This window comes from Zingiber officinale, chromosome 1B, assembly GCF_018446385.1.
Source record: "Zingiber officinale cultivar Zhangliang chromosome 1B, Zo_v1.1, whole genome shotgun sequence".
NCBI lineage: Eukaryota > Viridiplantae > Streptophyta > Magnoliopsida > Zingiberales > Zingiberaceae > Zingiber > Zingiber officinale.
Genome location: NC_055986.1, coordinates 171,055,631 through 171,076,410, shown reverse-complemented (window position 1 = coordinate 171,076,410; position 20,780 = coordinate 171,055,631). Strand labels below are relative to the sequence as shown.

Sequence of the window (20,780 nt, the reverse complement as noted above, 5' to 3'; positions counted from 1 at the left end):
AATACGGGCAACATCATCTCTTTCTTGGTTTATCTTTCCCCAATGTAAGTACACACACAAATTTCTCAACTAATTAATTAATTAGTTAATTATGATAATTATATAAGTTAATCACTAATTAATGACTGCATACCTACTTTTATCAAAATCTACTGCACCAAATCAGCATGAGTCCAGTCGTTGCCTTGAAAAGAAGGAAAGTCATTTATAAATAGATAGAAGAAAACCTGAAAAACTTACAAAAACGTTTCTTCCGGAGTATTTGGATCCTCTACATAAGGAACCTGTAAAAACAATGAACTGTCAAAATCAAAACAAAAAAAAAAAAAATCAGCATACTCGCAACAAAATAGCAGGGCCAGGCCGTGCAGGGGCACGTGCGGCCTGGCCGCGCAAGGGCAGCGGCCCATCGCACACCGGAACGTGCAGGGTAACGGCCCATCGCACAACATAACGGGCAGGGACCGCACCCCATAGGGCTATGAAGACCAGGCCGCCAGATCTCCCCGGCTGGACCAGGCTGCACACGGCAGATCCAGTGGCCCGCCGGATCTGCACGGCCACATAGGGCTGCGCAGGCCACACATCCGGCGGCTGGGCCGCTGGATCTGCTCGGCTGGACCAAGCTGCGAAAGGTAGACCGCCGGATCTGCCCTCTAGCACGCCGGAGCTGTGCAGGCTACACCAGGCTGCACGCTGGATCTGCCCTCTAGCAGACACCGGAGCGAGAGATCTGGCCTCTAGGTCATAGATCCGGCGGCCCAGCCGTCGGATCTACAACCACCGGAGAGAGAAAGAGAAATACCCTTCCCACCCAACCTTCCTTCGCACCCGAGCCGCCGGATCTACAACCACCGAAGAGAGAGAAAGATAAATACCCTTGGCACCCAACCTTCCTTCGCACCCGAGCCGCCGGATCTACAACCACCGGAGAGAGAAAGATAAATACCCTTGGCACCCAACCTTCCTTCGCACCCGAGCCGCCGGATCTACAACCACCGAAGAGAGAAAGATAAATACCCTTGGCACCCAACCTTCCTTCGCACCCGAGCCGCCGGATCTACAACCACCGGAGAGAGACCCTTCGCACCGGCCTTCCTTCGGACACGTCAACAAAACCCTTGCCACCCAGCCTTCGCACACGGCAACCCTAAACATAGGATTATTCCCGGTCGTCGCAGAATTCGTGGCAACATTGCAACGGATACATTTAACAACGAAAATTCGTAAAATTAACAATTTTATTATTAATTTTGTGATGAATTTATCTAATTTTGTTATTGATTTTTTATTATTTACTGATTTTATTATAGATTTGTAATGAATTTTTTCGTGGTTAAATGGATTTTTTTTATGAATTTAACCTAAGCCTTACATGAAATAAGAATGATAAATTAAAAAAAAAATTTAATCACAATGTTAATTTTACATGTAATCCTCATGTTCATAAAACTTTGGTTTCACTTATTTACTTCAACTTCTTCATGCAAATATCATTATCTAATTATCCCTCAGATTTTTTAGGTACAAAAAGTCTAAAAATAAGTATAATTTTTTTTTTAAATTCAACACTTTAAACTAGAATCGAGTATATTTTCTATCAAAATTGTCCCTCATAATTTTTAGGTACAAAAAGTCTAAAAATTGGCATAATTTCGATTAAATTCAGCACTTTAAATTAGAGTCGAGTATATTTTCAATCAAATTGAGCACGACTTTCTAATTACCCCTCAGATTTTTTAGGTATAAAAAATATAAAAATGAGTATAATTACTCTTAAATTTAACACTTTGAATTAGAATCGAATATATTTTCTATCAAAATTGCCCCTCATATTTTTAAAGTACAAAAAGTCTAAAAATGAGTATAATTTCTATTAAATTCAGCACTTTAAACTAGAATCGAGTATATTTTCTATCAAATTGTGTACGACTTTTTTCCTACTCACTATAATTTTTCCTAAATTCAGTATCATTTAAATAAAATATAGTATATTTTTCATCCAATTGAGCATCATTTAAAAAAAATCTAGTATATTTTTCATCCAATTGAGGTGGAAAAAAAATCATGCTCAATTTGATAGAAAATATATTAAATTCTAGTTTGATGTACCGAATTTAATAAGAAATATACTTATTTTTTACTTTTTATACTTAAAAATATCAGGGGTAGTTAGGTAAATTAGTATCCACTATATTTGACTAGGAAGTGAAAATAAAAATTTTTATCAATGAAGACTGCATGCAAAATTTTGTTTCTAATTAGGGGTTGCATGCAAATTTTCCCAAATAAGAGCACAATGTCAAAATCTAAAAGAATATTTTTCTTAGGAAGTTGCATAAATGGTAACAATAGTTTTTTGAACATACCTCTTGAAGGTAGGTTAGTGCGCAATAATCATCTTCTCGATAACACTCAAAATTTGCATCTGCTTTGGTAACATGGGATTTTATATCATCAAGTTGTTCAGTGAGTCTTCTTAACATCTGCATCAGTTCTCTTCCTTTATAAACACTCTCATGCCGTGGTGGTGAGTATGGAGTGTAGACGCCGTAGGACCTAACCCCAAAACCATGAGCCTAAAGCCCTAAGCCCAAAGGGAAAAACCCTAAACCCAAAGCCCATTTAGCTCAAAGCCCATTTAACTCAAAGGACAAAGCCCAACGCCCAAAAGAACTAAGCACAAAGAACTAAAACATATATGGATTATGAGGTCAATATATGGATGGATCAATGGATGGAAACTTTAAAAAATAATTTAGATGGACGGACAACATTCCTCTGCATCCGGGTCCTCCCGCTCGCTCGTTATCGTGATTCCCTATTCCACTGAAAATCGTCGATTATTTGAACGCATGCATAGTGTATTCACCGCACCCATGCTACGAGTGTTGTCGCGTCACGTCGATTATTTGAACTCAATGGTTGTCGCGTTACGTCAACTTGCGTGTTGTGCTGTCACGTTAACTTGCGAGTTGTACCGTCACATCAACTGTTGTCCCTCCTGTCCCCTCGCGTGCTGTGTCGTCCTGTCCTCTCCTGTTCCTCGCTATCTAGTACATCGTTTTAATCGATGCACACAGAGCATCAATTAAGTGAATTGATCTCTGTCTATATTAAGATCACCCTAGCTGAACACCATCACCGCCCTCTACGCCTCCTTTCTCTTCTCCTTCTCCTTCGTCACGCTCATCCCACCCCGCACCGCTGCTAGCTATCAACATGACCACCGTTGACCCAGCTATACATTTCAAACTCAGGGCATCCGATTTCCTGTCCCTTTCCATCCACACCAACCCCAACTCTCCTCCGTCGTTCACCTAGAAAGGTAGGCCGGTGGCGCGGGTTGAGACTATGGGGGTCGTGGTGAGTATGGAGGGCACCGACGAGACTCTGACCATCCTTGTCTACGATGACAGCGGCCTCATTCCCTGCATCCCTTTCCTCCAACCACAACCCGAACACGGTGACGACCTCGATGTGGCGGCAGAGATCGCTCGTAGGCAAGCCGCATCAGTTGACTTGGGGAAGCTTGTCTGAGTCCAAGGGAAGATCACACTGAGTCCATATGTGGCACTACAGCTTACCGCTAGTTCTATTATCGTCGAACGCGGTCCGAATGTCCAAACTCTGCACATCCTCGAGTGCATCCAACAGGCATTGCGCGTATATGATCAGCCCTAAACCGAGTGAGCGATATGGTTATGGCACAAGGATAGTTAGGATTGCTATTTAGGGTAACTCTTGTTAAGTTGTGGTGTGCTCTGCTGTGTTATGTTCTCTTATGTTATGTTATGTTATCTTATCTTATGGTTTGCTAAGTCATGTTGAAGTTTTTTTAGCCCAAGGTCATTTAGTCCAATTTTAATCATGATATTAGATTGTATTATGTGGTATATTAAATGCAGACGACCACCCTAAATGTTTACACAAGGACGAGAAGTTTTTTTAGCCCATTCAACCATTTAGGTAAAAGCTCATTTAAGCCAAAGCTCATTTAGCCCTAAGCCCATTTACACCAATACCCATTTAACCCAAAGGCCAAAGGCGAAAGCCCATTTAGCCCAATTAGCCCAAAGGTCATTTAGTCCATTTAGCCTAAAGGTCATTTAACCCAATTTACCCAAAGCCCATTGGGCTAAATAACCTTTAGGCTAAATGGGCTAAATGACCTTTGGGCTAATTGGGTTAAATGAGCTTTCGTCTTTGGGCTTTGGGCTAAATGGGCATTGGTGTAAATGGGCTTAGGGCTAAATGAGCTTAACGCTAAATGGATTTTAGTCTAAATAGGCTTTGGCCTAAATAGACCGAATGAGTTAAAAAAACTCCTCGCCCTTGTGTAAACATTTAGGGTGATCGCCCGTATTTAATGTACCACATAATACCATCTAATATCACGATTAAAATTGGTCAAATTCTCTTAATCACTGCAAATGACAAGATTTAACTTTGATAAGTTCACATAACATAGCAGAACATAGCATATCACTTAACAAGAGTTACCATAAATACTTAGCATAAAATGTCAGAGCATAGCACAGCATGGCTTAGCAAACCATATTCTAGCTGGCAAGATTCTGGCCATTTAGCATTACCTAAAAAAGATTATAAGGTCAGTGTGAGAGGGAAGGAAAGGGAGCGGAGAGATAGATATGATAATAATAAGAGTGTGTTTGGTTCAAGTTATCAATCATAACCTTGGTTATGTGATTATCAAGTAATCACATAACCAAGGTTATAAAGAATATAATATAATCTAATGTTGTTTGGTTCGATCATAAGTAATGTAACAAAAACTTGTTTGTTTGGAGGTTTTACTATATAACCTAGTTGTACATTTACTATATTACCCCTGGTTCAGTCCTAAATATTTTCACAACTAAATTAATTTGATATTTAATTAATATTTTTAAAATAATATTAATATTACTATTAATATTAATTATAATAATTGATTAATTGTGAGTCAAATTTGGTCCCAGTTTTCGATTGAGTTTTAGTTAAAATTATTATAATATAAAATATAAAATCAAATTGTTTTAATTTATTTGATTTTAAAAGGAAATAAATAATCTTAGAAAGATATGTCTTTTGACATTTTTTTTCAAAATCTTCAACAATATTACTCTTCCTTCATTAATTTTGAGTCCTGCCTTTTATGCTTAAAATTTTCAAACTGTTCTAATAAATTTTTGACCACTTTTAGAATTGCAACACCACTAGAAAACATATTTCATTATTTTTTTGTAATCTAAAAAGCTTTTATAATAAAAAGAAAATTAGTTCTAATGAACAGACTTAGAATAAATACATCATGTGCATCAGACTCCCCCCACAAACAACTTTCTTCCCAGTAATTTATCTCCCCGCAAATTCAACATTCTCACCAACGAAACAAAAACAGAGCTAGAGTTGTGCTAGAATAATCTTGACTGCTGATCTCTGAAAAATGAATTGAGCATAGAGGCCAGCGTCAGTGGAACAGAGAAGCTTTGAAGAACATAATGTTCCTGCCAGCAGGAGACATTCCGACAACTGCTTCCCATCTCAAAAGCTTTCTTTCCATGGCAATATACTGCTTAAAAAAAATAGTCAATTTAATATTTGCACCATCATATTACATACACACAATGAATGAATAAGATATGGATAAGTGACGTACTGAGTAGATTGACAATTATAAGGTTTGGCAAGAGTATTAAGTTTCTGTAAATTATGATTAAAAAAAGAGACATGACAGAAACATGACCATTGTTCAAGGTTGCTGTATTTTACCAATTCATACTAGCAGTATCAAATGAATGAAAAAATAGCACTAGTTAAAACTCCAGAAAAACCAACAACAAGGCTTGAAGCAGTGTTTATAATTATTTAAATTTCAGATTTTTTTCAATTTATTTGTAAACTGAAGTCAATCCATTTACACTTGAATTTATCAGCAAATATCATATCGAACACAGACGATGCAATCCACCATGGCCGATCAAGATGGTTATCAGTAATTTTTTAGAACTATGAATTTACTTGCATAGTAAAACTTGTATTCTGCCATGACTTCATAGCAAATAATGTAATGTGTAAACATTATAAGTGCTCGAATAGTGACATCCGAAATAAATTGTTAGTAAACTTATGTCCAAGGAATTTGTACCTTAGCTTAGGTATGACTATACTCTAGGACCGAGTTTTAGCAGTGTTAAATGAATGAGGAGCAGCAGCAGCTAAAGCTCCCGAAAAGCCAACAGCAAGGCTTGAAGCAAGTGGGGATACAGAATCAATTTCGTCAATTGACCTTAATACATCAGAGAAAAAATGAAATGAAAATGTACTATCATGCTACTAACAAACTGAAGCTTTAATAACATAAGCATTTCCTTGTATAAATATTATGGATGATAGTATCAGTGGAACAGAGAAGAGGCAATGCTGGGTAAGGACATACTATCATCAAAACATAAATATAACAACAAAACTTAATAATATCTCTGGCTAAGATCATGAATCAAGCATCTCTCTGGCTATCTCGGTAGGAATAGCTTAAATCTTGTTTATCTTGTCAGCAAAAAAAATCCCTTAGCTTTCTATCATGTCTTAACAAAATGAACATTTATATAATGCTTTCATATGTATATACAATGTTTTCATCTTGATTCTTGATGGAGAAGAAAATTATCAACGAGGCATAGAAGTAATGAATAATAACCATAGTTCAAGATACTAGTGATGATCAATAAAGTATATCCATTTCAAGCCTTCAAAGGTATCTATGGCTATATTGAAGAACAATTTCAATTTTAACAACAGAGGTTGATAGGCATCACGACAATTATGGAATTTGAGTAGAACTTCAACAAACTTCCAGTGGAAATACTTAGTCTGGACAAAGAAACAAAAATGTGCTAAAATATAGAATAAACCATAAAATCACATATGTAAAATATTTTCTCGCAGAACTTACCTGATAGAATTGCCAGAAAAAGCCATATTCATAGTTAGCAACAGTACATATGAAAGAAATAGTTAACCTCCTTGATCGCCTAACTTCCGCTAAACCTATTCGCCAATCTTGATGTTTCCATAAGATTCCATGGTCCTCCTCATGCAGATCGTCGCATGAGGGAAACCGCTAGGGTTCTTCGTGAGGGGGGAAGCCACTAGATCGTTGCGAGAGGGAGGAACACGGCGTGTGTGTGAGAGGGAGGATCGTCGCAGAAAAACGCCGCTAGATCTTCGCGAGAGGGAGCATCATCGCGGAGGGAGGATCGTCGTGGAGAAACGCCGCTAGATCGCTGAGAGAGGGAGGATAGCCGCGAGAGGGAAAAGCTGCGTGCGTGTCCGCTAGAGGAGGAGCGGCGAACTGGCTAGGGGTTTTTGTGAATCAGAAGTTTGATTATATCCAAGGGCAGATTGACATTTTATAAATCTGAAGGGTTATTTTTGTCTCAAAGGGTAAATAATGAAGGGTAATTTTGTCTTAAAATTTTTGTTAACCTCGGAATTAAGAAAAACCCCACTTTGCTGAGGTTTTCTGATTCTGGGATATATACCCAAATTGCTGATGTGTCAGGCATACATCATAACTTAGGGATCGTCAATTATTTAAACCAAACAAGGTTTTGGTTGATAACCCTGGATGGATAACCAATGTTATCCAGGATAACCCCGAACCAAACGCATCCTAAGAGTAATGCTAAATGGCCAGAATCTGGCCAACCAGAATACATGCATGCATGCATGTACAAGGATATTTTAGTAATATCATATTTATATATTAATTACATGCATGTACATGCATGCATTATAATTCGAAGATAGAGATTTCTAGCTGGCCAGATTCTGGCCAACAAGATTTACTGTAATAATAATTTCTCACCTAAGCATTATATCTCACAATCATTGCCTCATTTAATTATCCTAACTCCTAGGTAGTCTCTCTCCCAATCATTGCCCGCATTAAGTTCTCACTCACCCAATCTCTCTCCCAATCATTGTGTCATTTAATTTCCCTCTCACACAACCCCTCCCCCAATCACACTCTCTCCTCCATTTCTCGCTCATACTCTCTCCCCGGAGGGATCGGTGGCCGGCTTGAAGGGGGGTTGGATAGACGACACCCTTAAATACTCACTTCCTACACTTGTTAGTTTGCGCAGCGGAAATACAAACTAATATGAATACAAAGAAAGCTAAAGACAAGAAAGAAATCAAACCAAGTTACACAATTATTTAACGTGGTTCGGAGATTGCTTGCTCCTACTCCACGGCGTGTCCTTGAGGTTGATAATCCCTATTCGTCGGTGGATTAGCCCCCAATAAACTCCAGCTATCTCAAGTCGCTCCTTGTGGGTGGAGAAACCTCACCACAACACCAACCAAGACTCTTGAGACTAGTAGACTACTAATTAGGGTTTACCACCACTAATTTCGTCAGGGATAACCAAGCTTCCAAGCCTTGGTTATATAGGTCGCGGGTTGAAAACCCCGCCTACCAGTCGACTGCCCTCTGTGAAAATTCGACCGTTATATCCAACGGCTCGATACCAGTCGACTGCTAAAACTAGCAGTCGACTGATCCACACTGACCGAATGAACAAAAACATTCTGTTCGCACCCAGTCGACTGCGCGGTCGACTGCACTAGTCGACTGCTAAAACATGCAATCGATTGCTACAATACTGCTACAGTAACGCAATAGTAAAACCCTAAAACTAGGATTTTACTTCGAGTAGAATCTCTCATGCACTCGTACCCTCACCCTTATGACTCACTGGACGCTTCTTTGCAGCCTTAACATCTTGCCTTCAAGCTTACTTCCTTTGGCTCTTGTCCTCGCTGCCTTGTCCACGGTCCCTCGGATGCTCCATCCTTCACCGGACCCGAAGCCATCAACCTGAGTCACATGTGTATCCTGCATACTTGCACACTCACATACACATATCAAATAACAAGGGTGAAACTAACTTAAACCCTTTGCCCAAACACCAAAACACATGGTCCCACAGATCATTGGGAACCACACCTCTTCCATTTGAAAGAGAAACACACCTCTTCCATTATGGACCGTTCATCAAAGATTGGATAGATCTGAACCATCCAGTGAAGATCCGGTCAATCCGACCTAAGGAAGAGTAGATCCAAATGCTAGATCAAGATCAGCACCTTCAGATCGGATTTTAAGTGACTTTCCACCATTGATCAAACTCCAAATCAATTTCAGTCGTCCGTTTAGATCTGGATCAGATTCAAAACATAAGCTGCAGTACCCTTTGGCTTCGTCGATCTCCTCCACAGTATAGCGTTCGCGTCACGCGGCGTTCTCCGAGATTCCGACCCCATCTCCACTTTTAGATCCATTTTTCGGCCAACTTCATCAGCGACGATGTTCTCATATGCTTGCGACCAGCTTCCGGTGATCTGACTTCGCTCCAAGGCGTTCCTACGGGCAGAATTGTGTCTGCGAACCTCTGTTCTGCCGCACCAGATTTAGAGGTGTTCCTCCGATTAGGGGTTCTGCTTCCCATCAGTGAGCTTTGGTGGCGTTCCTCCACTGCTTCTGGACCATTCCCGACGACATTCCATCCATCATCTTCTCCACATTAGATCTGAGTTTGCAGTTCACAGATTGGCAGATTTCCTGAGTTGGGTGGCTCCGATTTTCATCAGCTTCGCTTGGAGAGGTGTCCGGTGAATCTGGTAAAGGTTGAGCTGAGTTTAGCTACTGAGATTGTCTTCCCCGATTGCTGAAGTGAGGTTTCATGGATGCTTCCTTGTGTGACAGCAAGGAGAAGTTGTCGTGTAGATTGGTTTGGTGTTGAGATGGATTAGGGTTTAATTTTTGCATTCTTTTTATTGTTGATAGATTTAGATTTCAGTTTATGTTATTTGGATTCAGTAGCATAGTTCTTTTTAGCTTAATTGTTTTAATTTAAGTGTTTTGGATAATTAGTTTCAATTGAGTTTGAAATTGTTCTTAATTTTGCTTAGCTTAATTTGTAGCACGGTTGAGAAGTTTAGTTTCTGTAGTTAAGATTTAAATTTTGCTTTAGATCGTATTCATTTATGTCTTGTTGTTCATTCTTAGTTTAAGTGAGTGTTGATGGTTTAATTATGACGTAGAGTGACAATGCGTTATGGTTTGATCATTGGCACCTAGTTAGGTTTCATTTGTGCATTAGATTAATTTCTTATTGTTGTGCTTTGCATTTGTTAGATTTAGATTAAAAGCTTAAACTCCCCCGTTTACATATTAAAAACCCCAAAAATAGAAATAACGTGCAATCCTAGGTTATCATCCGACCGCTAGTTCCTCGAAAGATTCGATCCTGGGCTTGTTATTACAACATCATTGTGTATGTAAGGGGTTTATGGATAACAAATTGTTAATTTGTTTTACGAGTGTGACAGGTTCGTTATCAAACGTCGCATTATTCAGTCCACCAAGGTGAAGCTGATTTAGGCTCAAGCTTATCTGGAGCAGGCAAGTCAAGCAGGACACTTTTGCCCGAGGTGCCAACTGGCTGCTGATACTAGAAGAGAACTATGATCGATTAGATGTCTCAAATGCAAAAATGATCCTTTGAGGAGTGTTTCCTGTATTTTATCAAATAGATGCAAATATGATTGGGTTTTGGTCTTTGTACATGTTTCTTTTTTTCCTTACCTCCCTAGTACTTCCTTACTTTATGTAGACCCTGAGGGGGGTTAGTGAAGGCTCTGCTTGCTGATAACCCTCCCGGGAACAAGAGTGTAGAAAGCTTACCCATGAGTTGTTGAGGGTGGGAGTATGCTTGCTTATAACTCAGGTTAGGGCGAGAGTTTGAAATCCCGACCAAGAAGTCATTGGTCGTGAGAGCATGCTCACGTATAACTCGTGCTTGGGCGAGAGTCTAGAGGCGTGAGAGCATACTCACTTATAACTCACGCTGAGGTGAGAGTTTGGAGGTGTAAGAGCATACTCACTTATAACTTGCACTGGGCGAGAGTCTAGAATCCCGACCGAGAGGTCGTTGGTCATGAGAGCAAACTCACTTATAACTCGTGCTGGGGCGAGAGTCTGGAATCTCGACCAAGAGGTCTTTGGTCGTGAGGGCAGACTCACTTATAACTCGTGCTGGGACGAGAGTATGGAGGTGTGAGAGCATGCTCACTTATAATTCGCGCAGGAGCGAGAGTCTGGAATCTCGACCGAGAGGTCGTTGATGAGAGCATGCTCACATATAACTCGCGCTAGGGCAAGAGTCTGGAATACCAACCTGGAGCTCATTGGTCATGAGAGCATGCTCACTTATAACTCGCACTGGGGCGAGAGTCTGGAGGCATGAGAGCATGCTTACTTATAACTTGCACTGGGGCGAGAGTTTGGAATTCCGACCGAGAGGTAGTTAGTCGTGAAAGCATGCTCACTTATAACTCACGCTGGGGCGAGAGTCTGGAGGCGTGAGAGCATGCTCACTTATAACTCACGCTGGGGCGAGAGAGCATGCTCACTTATAACTCATGCTGGGACGAGAGTCTGGAATCCCAACCGAGAGGTCGTTGGTCGTGAGAGCATGCTCACTTATAACTCACGCTAGGGAGAGAGTTTGGAGGCGTGAGAGCATTCTCACTTATAACTCGCGCTGGACGAGAGTCTAGAGGCGTGAGAGCATGCTCACTTATAACTCGCGCTGGGGCGAGAGTTTGGAATCTAGACTGAGAGGTCGTTGGTCGTGAGAGCATCCTTACTTATAACTCGCGTTGGGGCGAAAGTCTAGAATTCTGACTAAGAGGTCGTTGGTCATGAGAGTATGCTCACTTATAACTCGCGCTGGGGCGAGAGTCTGGATTCTCGACCGAGAGGTCGTTGGTCGTGAGAGTATGCTCACTTATAACTCGCGTTGGGGTGAGAGTCTGGAATGTCGATCGAGAGGTTGTTGGTCGTGAGAGCATGCTCACTTATAACTCGCGCTAGGACGAGACTCTGGAGGCGTGAGAGCATGCTCACTTATAACTCACGCTGGGGTGAGAGTCTGGAGGCGTGAGAGCATGCTCACTTATAACTCGCACTTATGCGAGAGTCTGGAGGTGAGAGCATGCTCACTTATAACTCGCGCTGGGGCGAGAGTTTAGAATCCCGACCGAGAAATGATTTGGCAGGACAACACTTGTGGCTCAGAAGGAATTGGGCTGGTGGACTTAGCCTAATGCTCCTGTGATCACAAAGTGCATTACATAAGGTTTTAGTTAAATTTGAACCGTACTCTAATTCTGAGGATGGGTGGAGGCACCAAATTTTGATCAATATTTCCCGTTGTCTCTTGCTTCGTTTCCCGAGGCCATCGCCTGAAATTTTCGATCCTCGAGGCATGGTCTTCATGAGGTAGGGTGCTCCTGTTTGCATATCACCTCCATGATTTCCCTGTCATGTCCATTATAAATGCCCTTTCATAGGGAGCTGACACGTGCCCCCTGAACTTTACTTGTGATGATGTCTGACGCACGCTTTCTACACACGACCCCAGGGCACTTATGTCCCTTGATCTGACGGTCATAGTATGCTCCACTGTTTCGATTGTCCGGTTCGACTCCTGATGCACCTTAAGGGTTTTAGTTTAAAAACCCTAAAGACCTTTCGTAGTGGTTTACTAGTGCATCGTCTTCCTCCAATCTCTCTTCCCTTGCTCATTTCTGCTTGTTAGTCTTTCCTTTCGTGTAAGTACTTCTCCTTCTTCCTTCATCACACCTTCGTTTATTGATTATATAATGGTTGGAGATACGATAGTGCCCTAGTATGCCTATTTTTGTTCAGATTTGAACAGGAGTGACCTTAAATCTATATGATCCAGCTTGAGGTTGTCCGAAGCATATCAACTACGCCTCCCTGGGCCTGATGACCATCCATATCCTCCCCCTACCGGCTTCGTGACCTTCTTTAAAGATCAGTTTCTTGGCGGTCTGCGATTTCTCATTCCTTCCTTCTTCTCATCCTTGAGTTAGTATTTTGGTATCCCTTTGTCCCAATTCGCTCCCAACGCCTTCCGCGCCATGTGTGGAATGATGATTTATTATCACTTGTATCAAGTTCCTTTGGCTCCTCTGCAGGATCGGGTAGGTCGCCTAGAGGGGGTTGAGTTGCCTGAAATAGAAAAACTAAAAACCTTCTCGATCTTTCAACTCAAGTTAGCAGCAATAGCAAATAAAATTAAACAATAAGAAATTAAAGAATGAGACAACAGAATTTACTTGGTTATAACTTAGATGGTTGTTAATCCAAGACAAATGAAATCTTTTAAGAAGTCTCATTCGGTTAAGGCGGAGAAACCTCTTACACACATTAATAGCTCAGACTATTGCTAGGAAATGAATACAGAAATTGTTATCTCTTTCCTAAGTTCAAGGGTATTTTTATAGCCCCTGGAAAAACTTATCCACAGGATGAAGGCGCCTTCCATAGGGCTGGAAGGCGCCTCTAACGAGGCAAAGGATAAAACTTTATCCTTTTCCGCAATGACCAGAATTGCCTGTCGAAGGCGCCTTCTACCTGAAGGTCGTGGAGGTGCCTTCAACTCCGGTTGAAGGCGCCTCTAGCAGCTCCATAGCTCCACTTTAGCTCTTCCGCTGCTCCGATCGCCTGGGTGATTTCGGTCAACCGAAATAGAGCTCACCCGAACTCAATTTCTGGCCTTCTCCTCGAGCAGGCTTCCGTTCCGGCTTCTCGTCCCTCAAACGTTGCATACGTCCTTCTCGTCCACCAGTGTACTCTTCCGTAGTACCTCTTCCCTCGGACACACCGAGCTCGTTGGCTCTCGCCCATGTCATTCTTCTCGTTAGTCGCGTCTTTCGCTCGACTTCTTGTGCTCCTAAGCTCCTGTATACTTAGACATAGGGATCAAACCATAACAGAACCTAATTTAACTTGTTTGATCACATCAAAACAATCTTGGGGTACCAACATCCTCAACTTTTCCACTACTTCTATTCCCTCAAGCGTTTTGAGCCCGCCATCATCATGGTGCAATCTAGGACTGAGTATAAGTTTTTTGAGGGCATGCCTTCATCCAATAAAGGCTGGAAGTCTAACTTTTTCTACGTCTAATTGCCTGACGCTATGACTTGGCCTGTCAAATGGCGCCTCCATCTTCCTTCTCCCTTTGAGCTGCGGGATCATCAACACCAACCCGCTTGCTTGACCGTCTCTGAAAAATTGGAAGGAGTACAATTGCGTCTCCCTTCTTTGCTATGGAAGGAGCACACCTTTGGCAGTCTGACTCTGATACCACTTGTTGGTGCAGCGGGGCCGGTAAGAGGGGGTGAATTGCCTGAAAAATAAAACTATACCCTCCTCAAGGCTTTCAACTCAAAAATACAGCAACAATAATAAAATTAAAAGCAGAAATAAAACGAAGACCAGAAATTGACTTGGTTACAACCAAGACGGTTGTTAATCCAAGGCGGTGAAAAAAGCGCACTAAGAGTGTTTCCTTTACTGTAGGTGGAGAAACCTTTTTACACTAAAAACGCTCACAAGCTGTTAGGAATTAATTACAGAGTTGAATGCTTGAATGAATGATTATTTCCTAGCTCCAGGGGCCTTTAAATAGATCCTGAAAATCCTATCTCGAAGGTCCAAGGCGCCTCCAAGCAGTATGAAAAGATATTGCAGATCAAACGGTGAGAAGGTGATGCTGAATCTAAGTACTTGGCAGCGTTAGGTATAGCACGACAACGACAAGTCATTGTTGATGGTCTGAGTAGACTTAACTACAGTTCGGATTGACGATTACCTGATTTATCAAGATTCAAAATTATTATTATATTTTTTAAAAATTAAAATTTTATAAATTAACTAATAAAATTCTCTTAATTAATTAATAATTTATAAATTTTTATTATTTATTCTATTACCCTCCTTTTTACATGAAAACAAAAACTTAGTTATTAAAAACATAACTAACCATTATAGATATCAATACGATGTTAGACTATATGGATAGGAGATTTGGTTTTCACCGGATTAATTTACCAGGTTACGGCCCGGGCTTAGCTGACCTTGCTTTGATTTCGTGTAATTATGGCTTTGCAAAGCTGGTACTTGCTTCAAATAAGAAGGCTCTTCGGTGTTGCTGTAATCCATTTGCAAACAAATTCTATGGTTAGTGTATTTTTGGAGAATGTATTTATTGAGTGTATGCATCTATTATTATGATGTAAATCTTAATTTGTGTTCGCAAGGATAATTTATTTTTTAGAAAGGGAGACCTACCCAACATCACGTTTCCACGCCATAATTTATATTTTCATGAACTTAGAAGTGGAAGAAAAGGCAATATTTTCTCTCTATACACAATGAATAAGTAGTAGTTATGAATATCAAATAGGCATACAACAACCAAACTTTATCTTGGTAGGTTGATTATATGAATTTCCTACATCATTAAAATTTATCCTCTATTATATCATCATCTATATTAATCATCTATATTTATGATGAATATCAAATAGGCATAAGAAATATTAACAAGCTAGAGAGAAAACCTTTGTTTTAGTTTCACACTTAGCATCCAATTGTTGCAACCTCAGTGACAGCCGGCCAGCTATTTTCTTTCCGAGAAACCAAGGCAAGTAATGCCATCTTGGATCAAGGACTTCCTCGAACCTTCCAAAGGACTACTTTAACTGCAATAGTAGACTGGTCTACTATCACACAGCAAAGTGCCTGACCCATGGATTAATCCCCTAATATGACAATTGTGTATTTGTTCAAAGGAGTGCTCTGAAATTTCATAAAAGACCGTAACAGGACTTGCTAACATGACAATGATGTATTACAGCACATGAACCGTGAATTAACCTCCTACAACTGAAAATATTAAAAAATCAATCTTTATTAAAAGGGAATATTCAAGTTTTGCATTGAGATATATAGGAAGAGAACAAACAAGAAGCCACATATCATCTTGCAAAGACTACATATGTAATCAAATTAAACCGACTTCACAAGCATCCTTCTAAAAGAATCTACCAAAGAAAAGTGTAACTCCTATCTGAAGAACTATTTTTTCCCCCAGATCAAAAGAACTAATCCACTATTTCTTCTGAAATTTTATCTAGGTGCTAATGAGAAGCTTGATAAATCTTACAGATTAGAGATAACATGGCCAAAAGCCTTAAACTAAGTGAAAAATATTACACAACATAATCAGGATATTTTCCTTGACAAAATCAAACTATACAATAAAATGCACAATAATCTTGACATAAGGAAGGGTCAAGCATTTCACAAAGAAGGTGATGAAGAACATAAGTATAAATCAAATTCCTCTACTCTTAACGTGGAACTTCACAAAATACAACCCATGAGTCCAGGCTATTTGTTGATGCACCTTCACAAAAAATCAGTGCAGAAAACTTATAAAATTATGCTAATGAAATCAAAAAATTACCAGAATACTAATCAAACGCAGCATAAGCAGTTTACAGCTTGTTAACTTGATTGTTTCAGACACAATCTTTCTTAACAGCTCTTACTACCAGCCCATTCAAGACCCAGTTAATGTTAAAATGATTATTGGCTTTGCAAATAACAAGCATACTAGGAATATAAACTTAAATGTAATTCACATATAAGGTGTCATATGGTGAACTATTGTATTTTCTCAGCGGGCAACAAGTTCACCATTTATGCATTGACACTATATTGAGCAGAGGCTAATGCCATTAAGGAAGAAATTAAAACAAACTGTTGAGCAACAAGTAAACCACTTATGCAGTGACCCTATATTGTATAATGTCACTGGGAAGCAAGTACATCACTTACGTTGGACAAATTTGCATCACTACCTCTCATCCATCAATTGCCAAATAAATGAACAGCAGCTTTCTGTAGAGTCGGCCTAATCAAGGAACAAGAGCGTCATGTTACATCATACTTCAAACAATGTAAACCTTGTATGTATCAACATCTATTCTTCATTGATACGACCATCACGAATAAGATGGTTGATGATCCATTCATAGTTTTGTTCAGAGGCCTTAATATCATACTCTTGAATCATCATATTGAATATTCTAAGAGCTGAATCAACAAAACCCGCTTTCTCACAAATTCTTAAGACAACAACAAACATGTAATGGTTGGGTACAAGACCATTTGATAACATTGAATCAAAGATATGAATTGCTTCTTCATATTGAGAATTAAAACCATAAGCTTCTATAATTGCTGTACAAGTTAAGGACCCTTTATTATCAATCCCATCATAAACCATTCTTGCATTGTCAACATTTCTAAATTTGCCATACATTTTCACTACTTCAGCCATAACAATAGGGACTGACTCAAGTTTCATTTTCAACACTTGAGCATGCACTTCTGTTCCAACCTTAATTGAGCCAATCTCACCACAAATACTTAAAATCTTGGCTAGAGCAACACCATCTGGCCTTTGCTTTGTTTGGAGCATAGACCGAAATACAGACAATGCATCGCATGGACTGCCATTCTTTGAGTATGTATCAATTAAGGCAGTCCAAGCAAGGACATTTCTATTGGGCATCTTATTAAATAGTCTGCAAGAGTAGTCTATATTACCCAAAGCTGAATACATGGTCATCAATGAAGTGGATATGGAGATATTTGGTAAGAAGCAATGCTTCACAGTGAATGCATGCATTTCCTTTCCTGGCTTTGAAGCTTTCATTTTGGCACAAACAGGGATAGCCGTAGCAATTGTGACAATGTCTGGTTTGATTCCTTCTTGCTGCATCCAAGCAATTGACCTTAGTGCTTGTTCAAACCTTCCACATGATGCATATCCTGATATCAGAGCAGTCCATGAGACTGCATTCCGCTCATGGGATCCATAAAAAACCCGTCTCGCAGAGACCATATCCCCACACTTGCAATACATATTTATCAATCCTGCTAGAACGAATACCATATTATGGTAGTACCTCGACCTCTTTAGAACAAAACCATGAACTTCACGGCCTAAATACCTTTCCGACAAGTCTCCTATCACCGGAAGGGTAGAGGTTAATATGACAGAATTAGGCTTTATCCCTTCGCTTCCCATCAATTTCAAGTACTTGATAGACTCCCTGTACAACCGTTTGTGTGCAAAACCTGCTATTACTGCTCCCCACAGAACAATATCTCTCTCGGTAATTTCATCGAATACCTTCATTGCCATCTGAATCTTGCCGCATTTGAAGTACATATCGATCAGGCTAGTCTGCAACAGGGAAGAAGTGTAAAATCCATTCTTGATGAGAAGCCCATGTATCTTCGCGCCCTGAGTGAAAGAGGGCGAGCCTGCAAAGCTCTTGATCAAGCACGAGAAGGTGTATTCGTTCGTATCCACCCCTAACTCCCGCATCTCGGAGAACAGAGAGAGCGACGCGTCCCCCCACCGCTTGCCTCCTCTGACGACGTTCCCCTTGAGCAGCGCGTTCCAGGTGTAGACAGTCCTCGGCGAGAGCTCCGAGAACAGTCTTCTAGCATCATCTGGGGACCCGCACGTGGCGTACATTTGGACGAGCTTACCGAGGAGGAACTCATTGCCCTCTAGGCCATGGGTGCGCAAGTGGACATGAACCTGGCGGCCAAAGGCGAGGGCTTTATGGCGGGAGCAGGCGGACAGGAGGGCAGCGAATGTGGTGATATTCACCGGGATCCCGCGGTGTTGAAGGTAGTCGAGGATGGCGAGGGCTTTGTGCAGCTGGCCGAGGCGTGCCAAGCGCTGGATGTCTTTGCAGATCGCGTGGGGATTCTTGGAATGGAGGGGGAGCGAGTCGGGGAAGGCGTCCGCCTCCCTGAACTTGGGAATCCGGGACGATTGGACGGAGAAACATGAAAGTGGCTTGGAGTGGAAGGTGAAGGGCGGAGGAATCGACGATCGATTGCCGATGGTTTTGGGTTTGGGGTAGACGACGGTAACCGAGTGCAAATGTTTGCAATCCATTGCAGCTTCTGGTGCCAACAGCCGAGGGATAAAAGATACACATATCCAAACAGGATATATTCAAAAACAAGGAAGGATCGAAAGAGTTTTGATACCGCCGCACATCTTGTGCCCAAAGTTTTTTTTTCCGATTTTTTTTTTTTGTTTAATATTATAACTTAACCTTTAAATCTAAGACAAAATCTAATTTGAATAATCGAGAAATTAAAACAAATAAATAAAAAAAATAAAAAACTCAATTACTGATTGAAAATATTAAACATAGGTGCTCTCTTTTTTAGATAATTTTATTTTACCCTTTTTTAATAACCTTTATAGAATACCCCTTGTAGTTTGATTTTTTTATAACCCAGATATTTGTTAATGTCTATTATGAGTATTATCTCGTGAGTGCAAGCTAATTTACCTGGCACTGCATAAATTATAAACGTTTAACATTTTTAGGGTCAAAAATAGAAATAGAGGTTAAATCGAAGTAGCTGGCTGAACCAATTTAATTTATAAATTCAATTGGGTTAATTTAATTTTAAAATAAGTTAAGTACATAATTCCAAATGAATTATGATTGATCAAATAATTGACACCGCCTTAAAGCCCTCGCCTTTGGCCACTAGGTTCATATCCACTTGCGCACCCATGGCCTAAGACCAATGAGTTCCTCCTTGTTAAGCGCATCCAAATATACACCCGCACTCCAGATGATGCTAGAAGACTGTTCGCAAGCTCTCGCTGAGGACTGTCTATATTAGAACATGACAGGTAGATCCTTTAGTCCATAAAAAAAATGGATCAAGAGATGAATCATTTGTAACTGTAGTTAGATCGTGGCTATGATCCGACCACAATTAGTTAAGATTCCTCCCTAGTTTCATCATCCTCTCAGATTATAGTTTAGTTAGGGACGGGTGGTCGTAGACCGTCCGGAAACCACCAATAGTAGGCAAGTGACCAAGTAGCCTGGTGTCGAGCGAGGGGCAGCCTCCAGGTGGCTTCCGGGCGAGGGGCGACCTCCATTTGGTAAGGGCTTTATGGCTTTAGGTCGAGACGGTGAACGTAGAGAGGGATCACAATCAATTACGATTAGATCGTGATGATGATCCGATCGTAATTATAAGTGGTTCATCCTCTGTTCTATTTTTTTTTGTGATATAGGAGATCTAGGCTTCTAGAACACGTTGCTTAAGAGGAACGTTGTCATAGACAAGCGGTGGGGAGATACGTCCCTCTCTTTGTTCATCGAGATGCGAGAGTTAGGGGTGGAAACAGAATGAATACACCTTTTTGTGTTCCATAGATTCAATAGATTTTCAAGTCAATTTTTAATGGATGTAAAATGCCTCTATGATTTATCCCTTTCTAGAAAGTGTGGGATCTCCCTGCTAAGGTGAGGTGGCGGCGTCACTTTTTTCTCTAAGGGCATTGTAGGCTTGTTCTCGTTCACTCAGGGCGCGAAGCTACACGGGCTTCCCATCAAGAATGGATTTTACACTTCTTCTTTGTCGCACACTAGTTTGATCGACATGTACTTCAAATGTGGCAAGATTTTCAGATGGCAATGAAGGTATTCGATGAAATTACCGAAAGATATATTATTTTGCGTGGAGCATTAATAGAAGGTTTTGCACATAAACGGTTGTACAGGGAGTCTATCAAGTACTAGAGATTAATGGGAAGCAAAGGGATACAGCCTAATTCTGTCATATTAACCTCTACCCTTCTGGCGATAGGAGAACTGTCGAAAAGGTATTTAGGCCATGAAGTTCATGGTTTTGTTCCAAAGAGCTCGAGGAGCTACCATAAAATGGTATTCGTTCTAGCGGGTTTGATCAATATGTATTG

The 20,780-nt window shown here is 40.6% G+C and overlaps 1 protein-coding gene and 1 long non-coding RNA gene across 2 annotated transcripts; both read right to left on the bottom strand.

Moving 5' to 3' along the window:
• Positions 1-61: 61 nt before the first annotated feature.
• LOC121992319 lies at positions 62-1,209 on the bottom strand. Its single transcript, XR_006114853.1, has 2 exons — positions 879-1,209; positions 62-284 (listed from the first exon to the last, which is right to left on the bottom strand). It is a non-coding gene; the product is annotated as an uncharacterized LOC121992319 (long non-coding RNA).
• A 15,345-nt stretch (positions 1,210-16,554) lies between these two features.
• Positions 16,555-18,997, bottom strand: LOC121992209 (pentatricopeptide repeat-containing protein At1g71460, chloroplastic-like). Its single transcript, XM_042546423.1, has one exon. The coding sequence runs from the start codon at positions 18,939-18,941 to the stop codon at positions 16,941-16,943; it is 2,001 nt and encodes a 666-aa protein (XP_042402357.1). The 5' UTR covers positions 18,942-18,997; the 3' UTR covers positions 16,555-16,940.
• Between the last annotated feature and the right edge of the window lie 1,783 nt (positions 18,998-20,780).